Here is a 16,362-nt window from a genome sequence, read left to right as displayed (position 1 = left end):
CCTTTACATCGGAATCTGGGGATGTACTGTATGGTGATTAACATAATAAAATAAAATAAAAAAAATAAAAAAATAAAACTTCTAAGTTTTATAAAATAATTGTTTATTTAGATTTATACAAATATTTATCATTTCTTTATCAGATCTCAAAACTTTCCAGTGAGTTCAGGTTCTTTCTCAACTAAATCTTTTAATAAAGTTCTAACAGTGTAGATCTGTTCAGATTAGTACCTAACTTTATTTATTGCTATTATTCACCTTTGCCTGGAATACGTTTGTCCATCCTTTTATTTTCATCATTTTAAGAATCTTGTAGATATGCGCTTCCTGGGTGGCCACAGTTAAGTGTCTACCTTCAGCTCAGGTCCTGATCCCAGGGTCCCGATTCCAGAGTCCTGGGATCAAGCCCTGCCTCTTCCTCTCCTCCCCATTCATGCTCTCTCACTATCTCTGTGTCTCTCAAAGTCTTTAAAAAAAAAAAAGCAATCTTGTAGATATTACTTAATAGAACTTCCTGAAAATTCATTTTGAGAATTTAATTGATGAGGTTAATCTATTTTTATTAATTTTAAATAGCAGTACTTGTTTCATTCAGCATAATATTGTAACAATTGATCTATAAAAGTATTTGGGTGAACATGTTTTCATTTCTCTCAGGTAAATATCTGGAATTGGTATTAATGGAATACATGGAAAGTATATGCTCACCTTTATAAAAAAAAACAACTGAATAACTGTTTCCCAAAATAACTGTACTATTTTACACTGCAGTAGAGTATGTAAGTGTTCCAGTCGCTCCACATCCTCATCATCAGTTAATACTGCCAATATTTTTTTAAATATTGTCAACTTCTTAAAATTTAGCCATGATACAAGGTGTTAATGTGACCTCATTGTGATCATAATTTGCATTTCCCTAATGACTAATGAAACTAATCATCTTTCATGAACCTATGGATCATTAATACAGTTTCTTTTTTGAAGCACATGTTTAAATCTTTAGGCTATTTTTAACTGAACTGCTTATCTTATTAACTACAGGAGTTCTTAAAATATTATTTTCAAGTCCATTATCAGTTATCAGTATTATACATTATTACACAAATTTTGTTTCCCAGGGTGTGGTATGCTTTTATTTTTCTTAGCAAGATCTTTTTTAAAGCAGAAATTTTCAATTTTGGTAAACTCCATTTTATCCTTTTGCTTTTTTTAAACAGTTCATGCTCTTATGACCCATCTAAGAAATCTTTGCCTGTCCCAAGATAGCAAAGATTTTCTCTCAGGTTTTCTTCTACAAATTTAATACTTTTACTCTTTCTGAAGAGCTATATGACCCACTTCAAGTTCAATCTTACGGATAAGATAAGGTCAAAGTCCTCTTATAGGGCTACCTAGTTGTTCCAATGTCATGTGTTTAAAAGACTATATTCAACCCCACTGGATTATCTTCAGCACCTTTGTGGAAAATCAATTGACCTGTATGTGTAGATTGTTTCCTGGATTTTTATTTGGTTCTATTGATCTCTTGATCTTTACACTAAGAGGACAATGTCATGATTACTTTAGTCTTGAAATCATATAGTGTAAGTTCTCTAGCTTTGTTGGTTTTTTTTCAAAATTGTTTTGTCATCCTAGATATTCCATATTTCTACGTAAATCTTAATTAGCTTGTGAATTTCTACTAAAAACTCTTCATTTATTTAGATATTTTTCAATTACTCTTAGTTGTATACAGGTCTAACACATATTTCATATTTCATGTGTGAGTGGCTCAGTTGGTTAAGCATCTGACTCCTGATTCCAGCTCAGGTCATGATCTCACGACAGTGAGATGGAGCCTCCCATCGGCTCTGTGCTGGGTGTGGAGTCTGCTTAAAATTCTCTCTCTCTCTCCCCCTCTGCCTCCCCCCAAAATTAATTAATAAATAAAATAAAAATTATCCCTAATTATTTCATGCTTGGTATGTATATTATTACCCATTGCATATTAAAGCACTTCAAAACCTAGCACTTAAAAATGACAGTTATCATAATAATTGAGATTCTACAGAAACAGATTTCAAGAGCTTAGTTAGCCGGGTGGTTGAGATAGGGTCTCTCATGAAGTTATAGTCAACCTGTTGGCCAAAGCTGTGGTCATCTCAAGACTGGAATGGAACTGAAGGATTTGCTTCCAAGGTCACTCACATAGTGGCAAGGATCAGTTCCTAACTGTTGACTACAGGCTTTAATGGGATTCTCAGCAGGGCTACTCACAAATGGCAGCTTACTTCTCCCAGAAACTGTGATCCAAGAAAGAGCTAGCAAGTGAGAAATTATCTAAGATAGACACTGCAGTCTTTCATAACTTAATTTGGAATTGACAGACTATCACTTCTGCCATGTCCTATTAAGTCACAGAGACGGAGACTGGTAAAATGCAGGAGACTACACACGGTTGTGAATACCAGAATATGAGAATAAATGCAGAGTATCTAGGAGGCTGACTGCCAAAGATGTATAAATGAAATTCATAAATTTCATTTTCCATGTGTTCATGGCTAAAATATTGACTTAATTTTATAAATTTACCTGGTACCCTGTGAGATTATTAGAATTTACTTTCTAGATCAAATAGCATATTTTAAACTCCTTAGCACTTTTTATACAGATGATCATGTTGTCTAATCTTCCTTTTCAATCTATGCACCTTTTATTTCTTTTCATTGCCTCATAGCACTGTGTATGACCTTCAGTACAGTGTTAAAACTGAGTGGCAAAAGCAGATATCTTTGCCTTGTCTCAATGTAGAGAGTAGTATTCAATCTTTGATCATTAAGTATGAAGTCTGCTGTAGGACTTTCATGCATATTCTTTATGAGGAGGTTGCCTTCTATTCCTAGGCTCCTAAAAGTTTTTAAATAGGAATAAGTGAAGAATTATGACAAATTTTTTTTACCCAACTACTGAGAAATCATAAGCTTTTTTTTGTTGTTGTTAGAAGGATAACATAATGAGTTATATGGATGCCTGGATGGCTCAGTAGGCTAAGCATCCTTCGACTCAGGTCATGATCCCAGAGTCCTAAGATCAAGCCCCGCACTGGGCTCCCTGCTCAGCAGGGAGCCTGCTTCTCCCTCTGCCTGCCACTCCCCTGCCTGTGCTCTCTCTCTGACAAATAAATAAAATCTTTAAAAAAATATACAGTGAGTTGATTGATTTTCTAGTATCAAACCAACCTTTCATTCCTGAAATAAACTCCACTGGTTATCAAGTATTCTCCTTTAACATATTGGTGAATTCAGTTAGCCCTTATTTTGTTAAGGTTTTTCATGTCTATCACTGTGAGGTATATTGGTCTGTAGTTTTCTTGTAATGTTTTTGTCTGGTTTTGGTATTAGATTAATAATACTGGCCTCATGATATGATTTGCATAGGGTTCTTGCTCTTATATTTTCTGAAAGAGTTGAAGAGAACTGGTATTATTCTTTCCTTAAATGTTTCTTAAATAAAATTTACTATTGAAGCTATCTGGGCCTGGACTTTTTGGGTGTGGGGGAAGATTTAACTTATGAATCCATTATCATTAATAGATATAGGAGTGATCAAATTGTCTCTTTTTCCTTGGGTCAATTTAGATTGACATTCAAGGCATTTGTCCATTTCATCTAAGTTGTCAAATTTATTGACGTAAGTGTTCATAATCTCTCCTCAATCTTTTGATGTCTACACCATATGCAACTGTGTCCACTTGCTCATTCCCGATAACAGTATTTGTGTTTTCTCTCATATTTCTTGATCAGAATGGCTAGAACTGCACTATCTAATACAGCAGCCACTGGCCACATGTGGCTTTCAAATTTTACTTGATTGAATCAAATTAAACCTTCAGTTTTAGAGAGCGTAGCTGGAGAACATTTTCATCTTCACAGATAGTTCTATTGGACAGAACTAGAGCTTTATCAATTTCATTGCTCTTTTTGAAAAATCAGCTTTTGGTTTTCACTGATTTTCTCTACTGTTAGTCTGCTTTGTATACACATATTGTAGCTCTTCACTTCTACTTATTTTGGGTCTAAGGTGCTCTTGTTGTAGCTTCATTAGGTAAAAGCATTGATTCTGACTTTTTCTAATACAAGGAATTAAAAGCTATCAATTTTCTTATAAGGACTTCTTTAGTTGCATTATGCAAGTTATGTTATTTCCATTCTCATTCAGAGAAACTATTCAAAATAGTTTCAAGTTGCCCTGATGAATTCTTCTTTTACTCATGAACATAACTCACATATTGTTTATTTTCAAAATATTTGAGTATTTCTCAAGGGGGCGCCTGGCTGGCTCAGTCAGAAGAGCAAGAGACTCTTTTTTTTTTTTTTTTTAAAGATTTTATTTATTTATTTGACAGAGATAGAGACAGCCAGCGAGAGGGAATACAAGCAGGGGGAGTGGGAGAGGAAGAAGCAGGCTCACAGCGGAGGAACCTGATGTGGGGCTCGATCCCATAACGCCGGGATCACGCCCTGAGCCGAAGGCAGATGCTTAACGACTGAGCCACCCAGGTGCCCCAAGAACAGCAAGAGACTCTTGATCACAGGGTTGTAAGTTCAAGCCCCACACTGGGTGTAGAGATTACTCAAAAAAAAAAAAATTGGAAGATTTCTCAGGTATCTTTCTGTTATTGATTTCTATTTTAATTCCATTTGGGTCAGACTTAAATTCCATTTGGAATTCCACAATTGAATTCCATTAATTGCATTTGGTCAGATTAAATTTTCAATGATTTTTGGAACCATACAGAGGCCTGAGGTCAGGGACATTAAGACAAGCATTGTCAGCAAGGTGAGAGAATTAAGTTATATCAAGCCCACAGCACTTCTCTGACAATTGCCGATCCTTCACCTTCTTCATAAACATGCCCTGAGTATAAACTGAAGGTCAAAAGTATGGGTTCAAATTCAAGTGAGATTCTTCTCTTCTACCCTTTATCTCTCTCTTCCTCCTACCATCTTATTCCTTTTCCTTACCAGGGATATTGACCTTTGCAGAAGTGGGGCTGAAGGTCATGCTTCCAAGAATCCCAATTTCTCCCCTCTCCTCTAATTTCCTCCCGACCAAATCTCAGAGAACAGTCACTAGAGAGAGAAGGTGGGAGCAACAGAAATGAAAAGGAAGAACCACAATACCTTTTATGTCTTAATCGTGAAGGCCACACATTGTCACTTCTGTCATATTCCATTTGTTAGAAGTGAGTTATTACAGCACATGCCTTTTGAAGGGAGGAGTATCAAAGAATTTGTGGACACATTTTAAACCACCAGAACAATGTCATAGTTTTTACTTTAAATAATCTTTTTAAAAGAAATTGAGAAGGAAAGGAAATATGTATAGTCATTTATTTTTATACATAGTTATTATTTCTGTTCCTTTATTTCTTCTAATAATTAATGAATCAGCAAACTAAGTCCCTGGGCCAAATCAAACCCACTACCTGTTTTTGCATGGCCTGAATGCTAAGAAAATGGTTGAGGTTTTGGAAAAAAAAAAAAATCAATGGAAGAATATTTTTGTGACATGTGAAAATCATATGAAATTTAAATTTCAGTGTCCGTGATAAAGTTTTATTGGGACACAGCCATGCTTAATTACTTATGTATTGTCTATGGCTCCTTTCACAGTAGAACTGAGATGTTTCAACAGAGACCATAAGACCACAAAGCCTAAAATATTTACTATCTGGACTTTTGCAGAAAAGTGTACCAACACTTACTATTCATCCTAGTTACCATCTGATGGTAACTTTAGCCCTTAGCTTAAAGAACTTCCATTATCAGGGTGCCTGGGTGGCTTAGTTGGTTAAGCATCCAAATCTTGATTTCAGCTCAGGTCATGATCTCGAGGGTGTTGGGCTCAGTGCTGAGTGTGGAGCCTGCTTAAGATTCTCTCTTTCTCTATCTCCCTCTGCCCCACCCCACACTGCTCACATGGCTTCTCCTCCTCTAAAAAAATTTAAATAAATAAAATAATAAAAGTTGAACTTTCTGATTAAACAAAAGAATTTCCATTATCATTTCTCGTAGAATATATATTATGGTGACAAATTCTCTCAGATTCCTTTTATCTGAAAACATCTTTATTTCAGGTTCATTTTTTAAGAATATTTTTGTTAACTGATAGTTAGACTGTGGAAAATACATTGTAGCAGCACTAAATTCTGTTACATTTTTCTGAAAACTGTTGATTTTTCTTCTAATAGGTAGTTAACTTGTCTGGACCCAAACTAAAAATATAGAAATTTTGCCTGAAAGTTGGTTTTGTTTGGCGGGGGTGGTGTTTTCATTTGTTTTGGGAGGAAGCAAGATTTTAATTATGATTTTAGGATATCTTTCTGTCTCCACTGCTTTCATAAGTCAGGTGTTAATCATATCATTATTCCCCTGTATTTAATGTGCCATATTTTCTCCTGGCTGCTTTCAAGACTTTCTCTTTATCTTTGACATTTGGCAAACAATGTGCCTAATAATGGTTTCCTTTTTTATTAATTCTACTTGGAAGTTACTAATCTTCTTGGATCTCTAAGTCAGTCTTTTTTTTTAACCAAACATGAAATGTTTTTGGCCACTATTTCTTCAAATATTTCTCTGCCTCTTTCTCTCTCCCCTCTACTTATGGGATTCCAACTAAGACAGCAAGACTTCAGATTTTGTCCCACAGGAGCTATGGAGATACAAAAAAGCCCTCTGTCAAAAAAGCAGCCAACTTGCAAATCTCACCTATTGCAGTTGTATCTTTCAAAGGTTATTCCTATTTGATTTGCATTGCTTTGTTGACCAGCTTCCCTAAGTACTCACAGCTGCCAGCCAGGTATGGTTGGCAGAATTTATACACTAACTTTGGGTTTTAGCCCTTTGGTAGCTTACTCAGTTCCAGGATTTTCCTCCTAAATTGCAAGTTGTTTTGCCAATCCTCAACTTTGTTCTCTGATACCTCAAGTCAGTATGGTTGTGGTCTGCTGTCTCTCAGGCAATGGGAGCTGGGGAGCACCTTGTTTAAAAAGCCACAGATTCACAATTCTTATCCACTACTTTACTTACTTCAAAGAATAAACTCTCCTCTGGTTACTGCTTCTTTCTGGTCTTTCAGTGTTTTTTCATTTTGTTTTGGTTTGGTTTTTTGGTCTTTTCCGAGTGCTTTCAAATCATTTTGTTATTTTTAAGTTTTTTCCAGGTTTTATCGTTGTTACCTATGAAAGGGTTCATTCACCTTCCCAATTATCCATTACCTAAAGCTGGTAGTCCCGTATTTTTTTAAAAAGTCTCCTAGACTTGAATTTGTAATTTTACATATTATAAAATTTTAATTACTGGTAGTACTATAATAGAAAATGGAATAAACTACCTAAAATAATGGAAAAGCTCCAACTTTCATAAATTTGCATGTAAATATAAATGTATAATTTCCTCATGCAGCCTATGCTTTACATGGTGTGCCCTCCTACTCCGAACCCATATATATTAAACTGAAATGCACTGAGGGTCATAAACATCAACAAAACAAATAAACTACTTGCAACTATTTAAAAGTTGAAAATAATTAATTTAAACTGCCAAAAAAGAGTTGTAGGCTGTTTTAAATAACGTCCCATGGATTAAAAGATTTAGAAAAAGAAGATAGGTAACTGAAATGAAGACTTATTGCATACCTTTTAGAAACAGCAGCAATAATTAATAGTAACACTTAAGGATGGTCTTTTTAAAATGAAATACTTACCTTTGTTCTTTCTAAAATGAGAAAACATTTTTAATAATATTTTTCAAAATGCATTACACGTTTTCTTATTCCAAAACAGTGAAAGAAAAACTGAAGAACCCATAACATTGCTTTTAGAAATTCTACTTACATTCTCCTTTCACTGATAATTGTATTCTAAAATTTCATGGAATTTCAATCACAAAACTGAAATTAACAAAGTAAATCTGTGGCGATCTGTAAAAAGCTCAGAGTATGTATGTAATTTAGGTCCATTATATGCAAACTGCTGAGTTGGGCTTTTAATATTCTAAAGAATCTCTTTATCCACACTATAGCAGTAGCCAAATAACTATAATCCCACAATAGGCAAAAGAACCCATTTTCATTATGAATGAGTGTAACAAATAGAAAGGAGGAAATGGAGACCAAGGGCATCTTTTCACACCAATTTTATAAAAATAAAAAATAAAAAAAAAGAATATACACCATGATTCTCATTCTTCCTTAAGCCAAAACATTAATGTGGTGGCCTTGCTCTAAACCAGACACAGATAGGCCTGATAGGAGAACTGCAATCAAACTACGTGGATTAAACAAGGATACACAAAAGCAACACTGCTGATGTTGAAATTCAAGCATAAGCAAGCATAAAAATCAGCTAAAATTAGAAAGGGGTAGAGGAATCTTTTGGCAGTGCTGGATATGGTATTAACTAGATTGTGCTAATTATTTCATAAGTGCATATATATGTCAAAACTTACCAAACAAACCAAAACTTTTGCATGCAATTTTACCTCAATTAGATTTCAATAAAGCTTTTTAAAAAAAAATTAGGAGGAAAAAAATCATTACTCGATTTTAACCATCACTCAGCTACTTTAAAGACAAAACTGGAAGCCAATTCAGGTTCTAAAACCAAGCATAATTAACAAGGATCACAGGTAAATAGTCATCCAAGTTCAAAGAAGAGGCATATCAACTTTTTTAAAAGAAAGAATAAGTCTCAATCAATGGAAGTATCCTGAGACTGATCAAAGATTATGGAGGTCACATTGCCTATGCAATTTATGTCCCACCCTGGTGCAGAATGCTCCTGGTTTCCATTTCCAAACAGATATGTGATGACACAGAATTTATCAGGATTGCAGCCTTACTGTACTTCTCTTCCTTGCACCTCTGCAGAATCTCTAAGCTCCTCTGGTGGACTGGGTGTTGGAGAAAGCTAAAACTATCCATACTTTTCAAAATTGCACATGGCGCTGTATCATCATGTCCTTAAGAAGCAAAAGAAAAACAAAAAAATGGAGAAAAGAAAAAGATATTATATAAGCCCAAACCAACAGAGAATCAAGGGCAATGCTGCCAACTATCTTAAGAATATATAAAATATATCAAGTAGTATGGGTTAAATGTGAAAAAATTTTCTAAACTGATTTGAGGAAATCACACAAAAATAAAAGGAAAATATAAAGGTCTTTTTTAGGTATTCAAAGCATCTCTTTCAGTACTGAAAGTGTTGTGAGTTAATATCATACTAAAAATTTCTAATTTAAAATAATAGGGAAATTTCAAACAATTTGTATGTTTATTTTTTTTAACAGACCGATTTTTTATCAGGTCTGAAATATAATTAGCATATAGTTGGCAACAATGCAAGGAACAATGATAGAACCCCAAAGAGAAATATACCCAAAACAATTTACCAAAAGTTAAATAATTCCTTCACAAATCTTGCAATTAACCACACTTGTAGGAACTCCAACAAGTGTGTCAATGTTTAAAGAGCTCCAGGAAGAAAAGCACCATAGAGCAGGAAAACCCAGCAGCACTTTGGTATTTATAAATATGAAAAGAAAGTTGGAAAATGTACCTCACCACCACTTAGTCAAGTAAGGCAGAATCAACTACTTGTGGGAAAAGGAAGAGAGCATGTTCAAGTAAGGACCAAAGCCCCAGATTAGTGCTACTGAAACAGTGAGTCACTCTAACAATAAAGGGGATTGGGGGGAAGTGAGTACCACTAATATTAGCAACGGATGGATTTAAAAGAGAATAGGCATCACCAGGTTTGGGGGAGGGGGTGAGTATCAGTTACTCAAAGAACATCTCTAGAGTTAGGACGTTTAGTTCAAATTTGTGTAGGTTTGCCTTTAAAAAACAAAACGGAACAGTTTAACAATAGAGACAAAGTAAGCAACACAATGAATAAAGCTTCATTAGTGCATATTTACTGCATAATTAGGAATGAGACACTATCTGAATAGTTCTCAATGCAGAATCATTTAAAAAGTTAAATAGATGCAGAGTAGTCCAAAGAGGTTTGCAAAGCAGGGTTTACTCTAGAATTCCTTAAACTAGATTACTGGATCCAGACAACAAGCATCCACATTTTAGCTAAGGAGATGGAATCTTCTATCAGATAACAATACACTTATAAATAGCAGGTTTTTAAAAATAAAATACATTTGAAAATTACTTTCATATCCAATATTGAAAAAGTAAACTAACAAAACACTATCTTTCATCCAATGTAGTGAGCCCATAGCTGCAAATGTTCAATGTTTCAAAAAGAGACAAATATTATCAAGTTACCCATCATTTCTTAGTTGAAGACTACCTTAGTAAAAATATTCTGTGCCCATTATCAATAATCCTCCCCACCATCTTTGATGGGCTGCTTGAAGAAAGAATGCTCGGGCTCAGACTAGCCTATACTTGGTTAGTTGGTGGTGCTGGAAGGTAGGTATCAGTTGAGGGGTACCATTTGCGGGGGGAAAAAAAACAGCCTGGAAAGTTCTATTTATACTCTAACCAAATTGTAATTTTAGAAAGTCGGGGCGCCTGGGTGGCGCAGTCGTTAAGCGTCTGCTTTCAGCTCAGGGCGTGATCCCAAAGTCCTGGGCTAGAGCCCCACATCAGGCTCCTCCGCTGGGAGCCTGCTTCTTCCTCTCCCACTCCCCCTGCCTATGTTCCCTCTCTCTCTGGCTGTCTCTCTGTCAAATTAATAAATAAAATCTTTTTAAAAATTTTTAAAAATTTACAAAAAAAATAAAAAGTTATCACCACAGTTTCAGGCTATCTTGATAATCTGCCAGTCAGAAATAATTCTAAGGAGATTATGGTATTAAAGTGTTTTATGTAAAAGTTCAGGATGTTAAATATACTAAATTTAGTAAGTAGTGTGAAGAAATCACTAGACATTACTATAGCCACTGCACTCTTTTATCTAATAAATTGTGGCAATGATGTTTGAATATGGGTAATTTTGTATTTGTGACTGTTTCATGTCTCATCATACCGATCTTTTTTTAAACTTCCGTTCTTTCATTCTGCTTTCTATGCCTTCTTTTAACTTTTTATTATTTTAGAGTATAATACTATTTCCAAGCCTTAAACTGATCTTCCTTTCATTTGCTGTAACAACTCCCTGTTAAGGTGGTTAGGATTCCTAGGATGGTTTATAAGCACATTTTTAGGGAGGCGTATTGTCTAAGGAGTCTCATAAACTCACAGAACATGTTTATTTAGTGTTGGTTTATGCTAGCTCCTGGTCTAGTTTTGTTAATTTCTTACCTTGAGATTATGCACCAAAAATACAACATAAATTCAGACCCCACATCTATGCATGGTAAAGATACAGGGCACTGATTTTTTTAAAGGTAGTTTAAGAAAAATCTTATCTAAGGTCTTTTTTTTTTTTTTTAAGATTTTATTTATTTATTTGACAGAGAGAGACAGCCAGCGAGAGAGGGAACACAAGCAGGCGGAGTGGGAGAGGAAGAAGCAGGCTCCTAGCAGAGAAGCCTGATGTGGGGCTCGATCCCAGAATGCCAGGATCACGCCCTGAGCTGAAGGCAGACGCTGAACGACTGCGCCACCCAGGTGCCCTTTATCTAAGGTCTAACACAGATTGCTAAGGTCCTTCTTGTTTCTCTGCTCAAGACCAATGGACAGAATTTTTCAATTATCTTTACAGTGACAGAAAAGTCCAAGCTTTTTGAAGATATTACAACACGTAACAGAATTCAATCCTAGTTGATCATTCAAACCTGAAGCCATTTCTCTGATACTAAAGCAGTTTCTGTAATGCCAGCTTCTAGGCCTCATGGCCATTAAAGGTATATCTTATATACAGTAACCCACCAATTTCAAGTACAAATTTGATGAGCTTAAAAAAATTTACATCCAAGTAATCCTCAATCAAGATATAGAACATTTCCATTATCTCAGCATTTCACTCCTTCCTATCAATACCACCCTTGCCTTTGCAGAAGCAATCAAGTTATGATTTCTATCACTATATGTTTTTTTTTGCCTGTTCTTAAACTAAATGAAAGCATACACTATGTATCCTTCCATGTTTGGCTTTTTTGTTCAATATTTTTTGTAACTCATTATGATACTCATTATGAGAATCAGTAATTTGTTCTTTTTTTACTGCAGAATAATGTTACATGGTAGGAATGTATCACAACTTGGTTATCTTTTCTTCCACTGATAGATTTTTGGGTGTTTCCAACTGGGGGTTATTAAGAATAAAGACACTATGAACATTCTTTTTTGTGTTTATGTATAATAGTTCCATTGAAATATAAAGCACATACTATACACTTCACCTATTTAAAGAGTACAATTCAATGGTTTTCAGTATAATTCCCAAAGCTATTGAACTATCACCACAATCAATTTTAGAATACCTTCAACATACCAAAAAGAAACCCTATCTTTTTTAAACTATCCTTTCCCTCATCATCTCCCAGCCTGTCTACTCCAGCCCTAGGCAAACACTAATCTACATTCTACCTCTACAGATTTGCCTATTCTAGACATTTCACATAAATGCAATCATACATTTGTGATTTGTGATACATGCAATATGTGGCTTTTTGGGTCTGACTTCTCTCAGTTAACAAAGTGCTTTCAAGGTTCATCCATGTTGTAGCATGTACTAATACTTCATTCCCTTATATGGCAAAATTACATTCCACTGTATGAGTATACCACATTTTGTTTATCCATTCAATAGCTGAGGGACATTTAGGTTGTTTCCACTTTTTGGCTTTCAGGAATAATGTTACTAGGAGCACTGTGTACAAGTCTTTGTTTGAACACCTGTTTTCAATTCTTTTGGGCATCTACCGAAGAGCAGAATTGCTGGGTAAAATGTAACCTCGAGGCTGTTTAACAAAGTGGCTACATCATTTAACATGTCCACCAGTAGCATACACGGCTTCTAGTTTCTCCACATCTTAACCAACATCTGTTATTACTTGTCTTTTTTATTGTAGCCATCCTAGTAGATGTGAAGTGGTATTCACTGTAGTTTCCATGTGCATTTCCCTAATGACAAACGGCGTTGAGCATCTTTTCATTGTTTGACTATGCATATCTTTTTTGAAGAAATGTCTTTTAAGAACCTTGCCCATTTTTCGACTGGGTTATTAGTTTTTATTATTGAGTTGTAAGAGTTCTGTATATATTCTACATACCAGTTCTTGATCATGATTCAAGAACACTTTCTCTTATTCCATAAGTTGTCATTTCAATTAATATTGTCCCCTTTGAGGACAAAATTCATCCATTTCTCCTTTGGTTGCTTATGCTTTAGGTGTCAGATTGAAGAATCCATTGCCTAATATAAATTGGGAAGTGTCAGTCCTCCAACTTTGTTTTTCTATTTTTGGATCCCTTTACCTATCAATTTTAGAATAAGCTTGCTAATTTCTGCATAAAGGTAGCTGAGGTTTTGACAGGGACTATGCTGAATCTGTAGATCAAGTATTAACATTTTAAGGCTTCTAATGCATGAACCTATATAGGATAGCATTCCATTTATTTAGGTATTTTTCAAGTTTTTTTCAACAGTGTTTTACAGCTTTCTGTGAACAAGTCTTGCACTTCTTTTGTTAAATTCATTAATAAATATTTTACCTTTGTTGGTGCTCTTGGAGCACTAACTTAATTTTGTTTTCAGGTTGTTCATTGCTAGTACGTAAAAATACACCTAATTTTGCATACTCATCTTGTATTCTGCAACCCTGATGACCTCATTTATTACCTCTAATAGATTTTTGTCCAGATTCCTTAGGATGTTCTACACATAATATGTCACCTGCAAACAAAATGGTTTCTTCTTTTCCAATACGGATGTCTTTTCTTTTTCTTTCCTAATTGCTCCTACCAGAACTTCCAGGAATGTTAAAAAGGTAAAAGCAGACATCCTTGTTTCTGATCTTTGGGGAAAAGCGTTCAGACATTCACCATCAAGTATGATGTAAGCTTTTGATTTTTCACAGATCCTCTTATTAAGATGAAGAAGTCCCCTTCTATTCCCAGTTTGTTCACTGTTTTTATAACTAAAAAAAATGAAAAGCTGTTAGTTTTCATTAAGTGCTTTTTCTTTATCCATGAGGTGATCATGTGATTTTTGTATTACAGTGATTTGACTTTTTTTAAGTTAAAACAATCTTCATTCTCAGGTAAATTCTACTAGATTGTGGTATATAATCCTTCTTACATATTGCTGCCTTTGGTTTGCTAGGAATTTGTTGAGGGTTTTTGTTGGGGGTTATTGGTTTGTGGTTTTCATTTTTGTGATGTCTTGTCTGGTATCCAGGTAATATAGGCCTCACAGTATGAGAATTAAAGTATTCGCTTATCTTCCATTCTTTGGAAGAGTTTATTAAACTTTTGGTGTTAATTCTTCTTTAAGTTTTTGATAGGATTCATCCGTGAATTCACCGTTCCTTGGCTTTGCTTTGTGGAAGGTTTTTGTTGTTGTTACTAATTCAGTCTCTTTTGTTACAGGCCTATTGCTTTTCTATTTCTTCTGGAGTCGGTGTTGGTTGGTTGCACCTTTCTAGGAATTTGTCTATTTCAATTAGATTCTAATTTGTTGCCATGCAAGTATTATAATCCTTATTATTTCCATCAGATCAGTAGCAACATCCCCCATTCATTCCAAAAACTAGTAATTTGAGTCTTCTCCTTTTCTTGATCAGTCTACCCCAAGGTTTATCAATTTCATTTATCTTTTCAAAGAACCTTTTTGGTTTTGTTTTATTGACTTCTATTCTCTATTTCAGGTCCACTCTTTACAATATTGTAAGATAATGCATTAGGCTATTGATTTGCGATCTTTCTTCTTTTTCAATAGAGCTATTTGAAGCTATAAATCTCCCTCTAAGCTTGTTTCAGCTGCATCCCATTAAGTTTTGGTCAGTATATTTTCTTCCATTCATCTCAAAACTGTTTTCTAATTTCCCTTGTGATTTCTTGTTGATCCACTGGTAATTAAGAATTGAGCTCCTGTTGCTCAGTGGGTTAAAGCATCTGCTTTCAGCTCAGTTCATGATCCCAGGGTCCAGGAATAGAGCCCTGCGTCAGGCTCCCTGCTCCCTCCCTGCTCCCCCTGCTTTTGCACTGAGCTCTCTCTCTGTCAAATAAATAAATTCTTTTGTAAAAAATAGTGTGTTGTTGAGTTTCCATATAGGTCTTCTTACATATTATTTTTGTTCCTCTATTCTTTCATTACTGTCTTCTTTTGTATTAAACAGATGTTTTCCAGTATATTCTTACTTTTTTGTCATTTATATTACCATGTTATTTTTTAGTTATTTTCTTAACAAATGCCAAGGGAATTATAATTAGCATCTTATAACAATCTAGTCTGGATTTAAAATTACTTAATTCCAACAGTATATAAAAATGTTTATCTTATATAGCTCCATTCTCTTCCTACTACTTTATGTTGTTACTGTCATACAAATTATACCCTTAAAATGTCATGCCCATCAACAGAGATTTATAATTATTGCTTTGAACGGTTGTCTTTTAAATCAGATTTGAGAAAAAAAGTTACAAAATGTAAAAAAATAAATTCATAATAAAATTTATATTTAATTCTATAGTTGCTTTTATTGGCACTCTTTATTTCATATACTTTCAAGTTACTGTCTAGTTTTCTTTCATTTCAGCCCGAAGAACTCACTGAAGTATTTCTTGTGGGGCAGATCTGATAGTAATACTAGCTCCGGATTTGTTTATCCACAAATGCCTTAATTTCACCATCACTTTGAAAAGCAGTTTTGCTGAATACAGAATTCTTTATTTATTTAATTTAAATTCAATTAATTAACACATAGTATATTATTAGTTTCAGAGGTAGAGTTCAGTAATTCATCAGTCTTACATAATACCCAGTGCTCATTACATCATGTGCCCTCCTTTACGTCCATTATCCCATCCCCCCACCCACCACCCCTCCCATCACCCAGTTACCCCATCCCCTCCCCTCTGTTTCCTATGATCTCTTCTGGTTTGACACCCTCTCTGATTTCATCTTGTTTTATTTTTCCCTCCATTCCCCTATGATCCTCTGTTTTGTTTCTTAAATTCCACGTATGAATGAGATCATATAATTGTCTTTCTCTGATTGACTTATTTCGCTTACCATAATACCCTCTAGTTCCATCCACGTCATTGCAAATGGCAAGATTTCATTTTTTTGATGGTTGAGTAGTATTCCATTGTATATACATACCACATCTTTTTTTTTGTTTTGGAGTTTTTTTTAAATTTTATTTTATTATATTATGTTAATCACCATACAGTACATCCCCAGATTCCGATGTA

The 16,362-nt window shown here is 34.7% G+C and overlaps 1 protein-coding gene across 11 annotated transcripts in view; it reads right to left on the bottom strand.

Moving 5' to 3' along the window:
* The window catches only part of MYO9A (myosin IXA), a 307,312-nt gene that overhangs the window by 146,783 nt on the left and 144,167 nt on the right, over positions 1–16,362 (bottom strand). For 10 of the 11 annotated variants that reach the window (XM_034660724.1, XM_034660725.1, XM_034660722.1 and 7 more), the window contains one exon: positions 8,883–9,002. The exons of the other annotated variant lie outside the window; for it this stretch is intronic. In XM_034660724.1, the coding sequence (XP_034516615.1) occupies positions 8,883–9,002 (120 nt within the window). The remainder of the gene's footprint in view (positions 1–8,882; positions 9,003–16,362) is intronic. 11 annotated transcript variants of the gene reach the window in all.

This window comes from Ailuropoda melanoleuca, chromosome 5 (genome assembly GCF_002007445.2).
Source record: "Ailuropoda melanoleuca isolate Jingjing chromosome 5, ASM200744v2, whole genome shotgun sequence".
NCBI classification, from domain to species: Eukaryota; Metazoa; Chordata; class Mammalia; order Carnivora; family Ursidae; genus Ailuropoda; species Ailuropoda melanoleuca.
The sequence above is the reverse complement of the archived record's forward strand: the minus strand, read 5'-3'. Positions and strand labels throughout refer to the sequence as shown.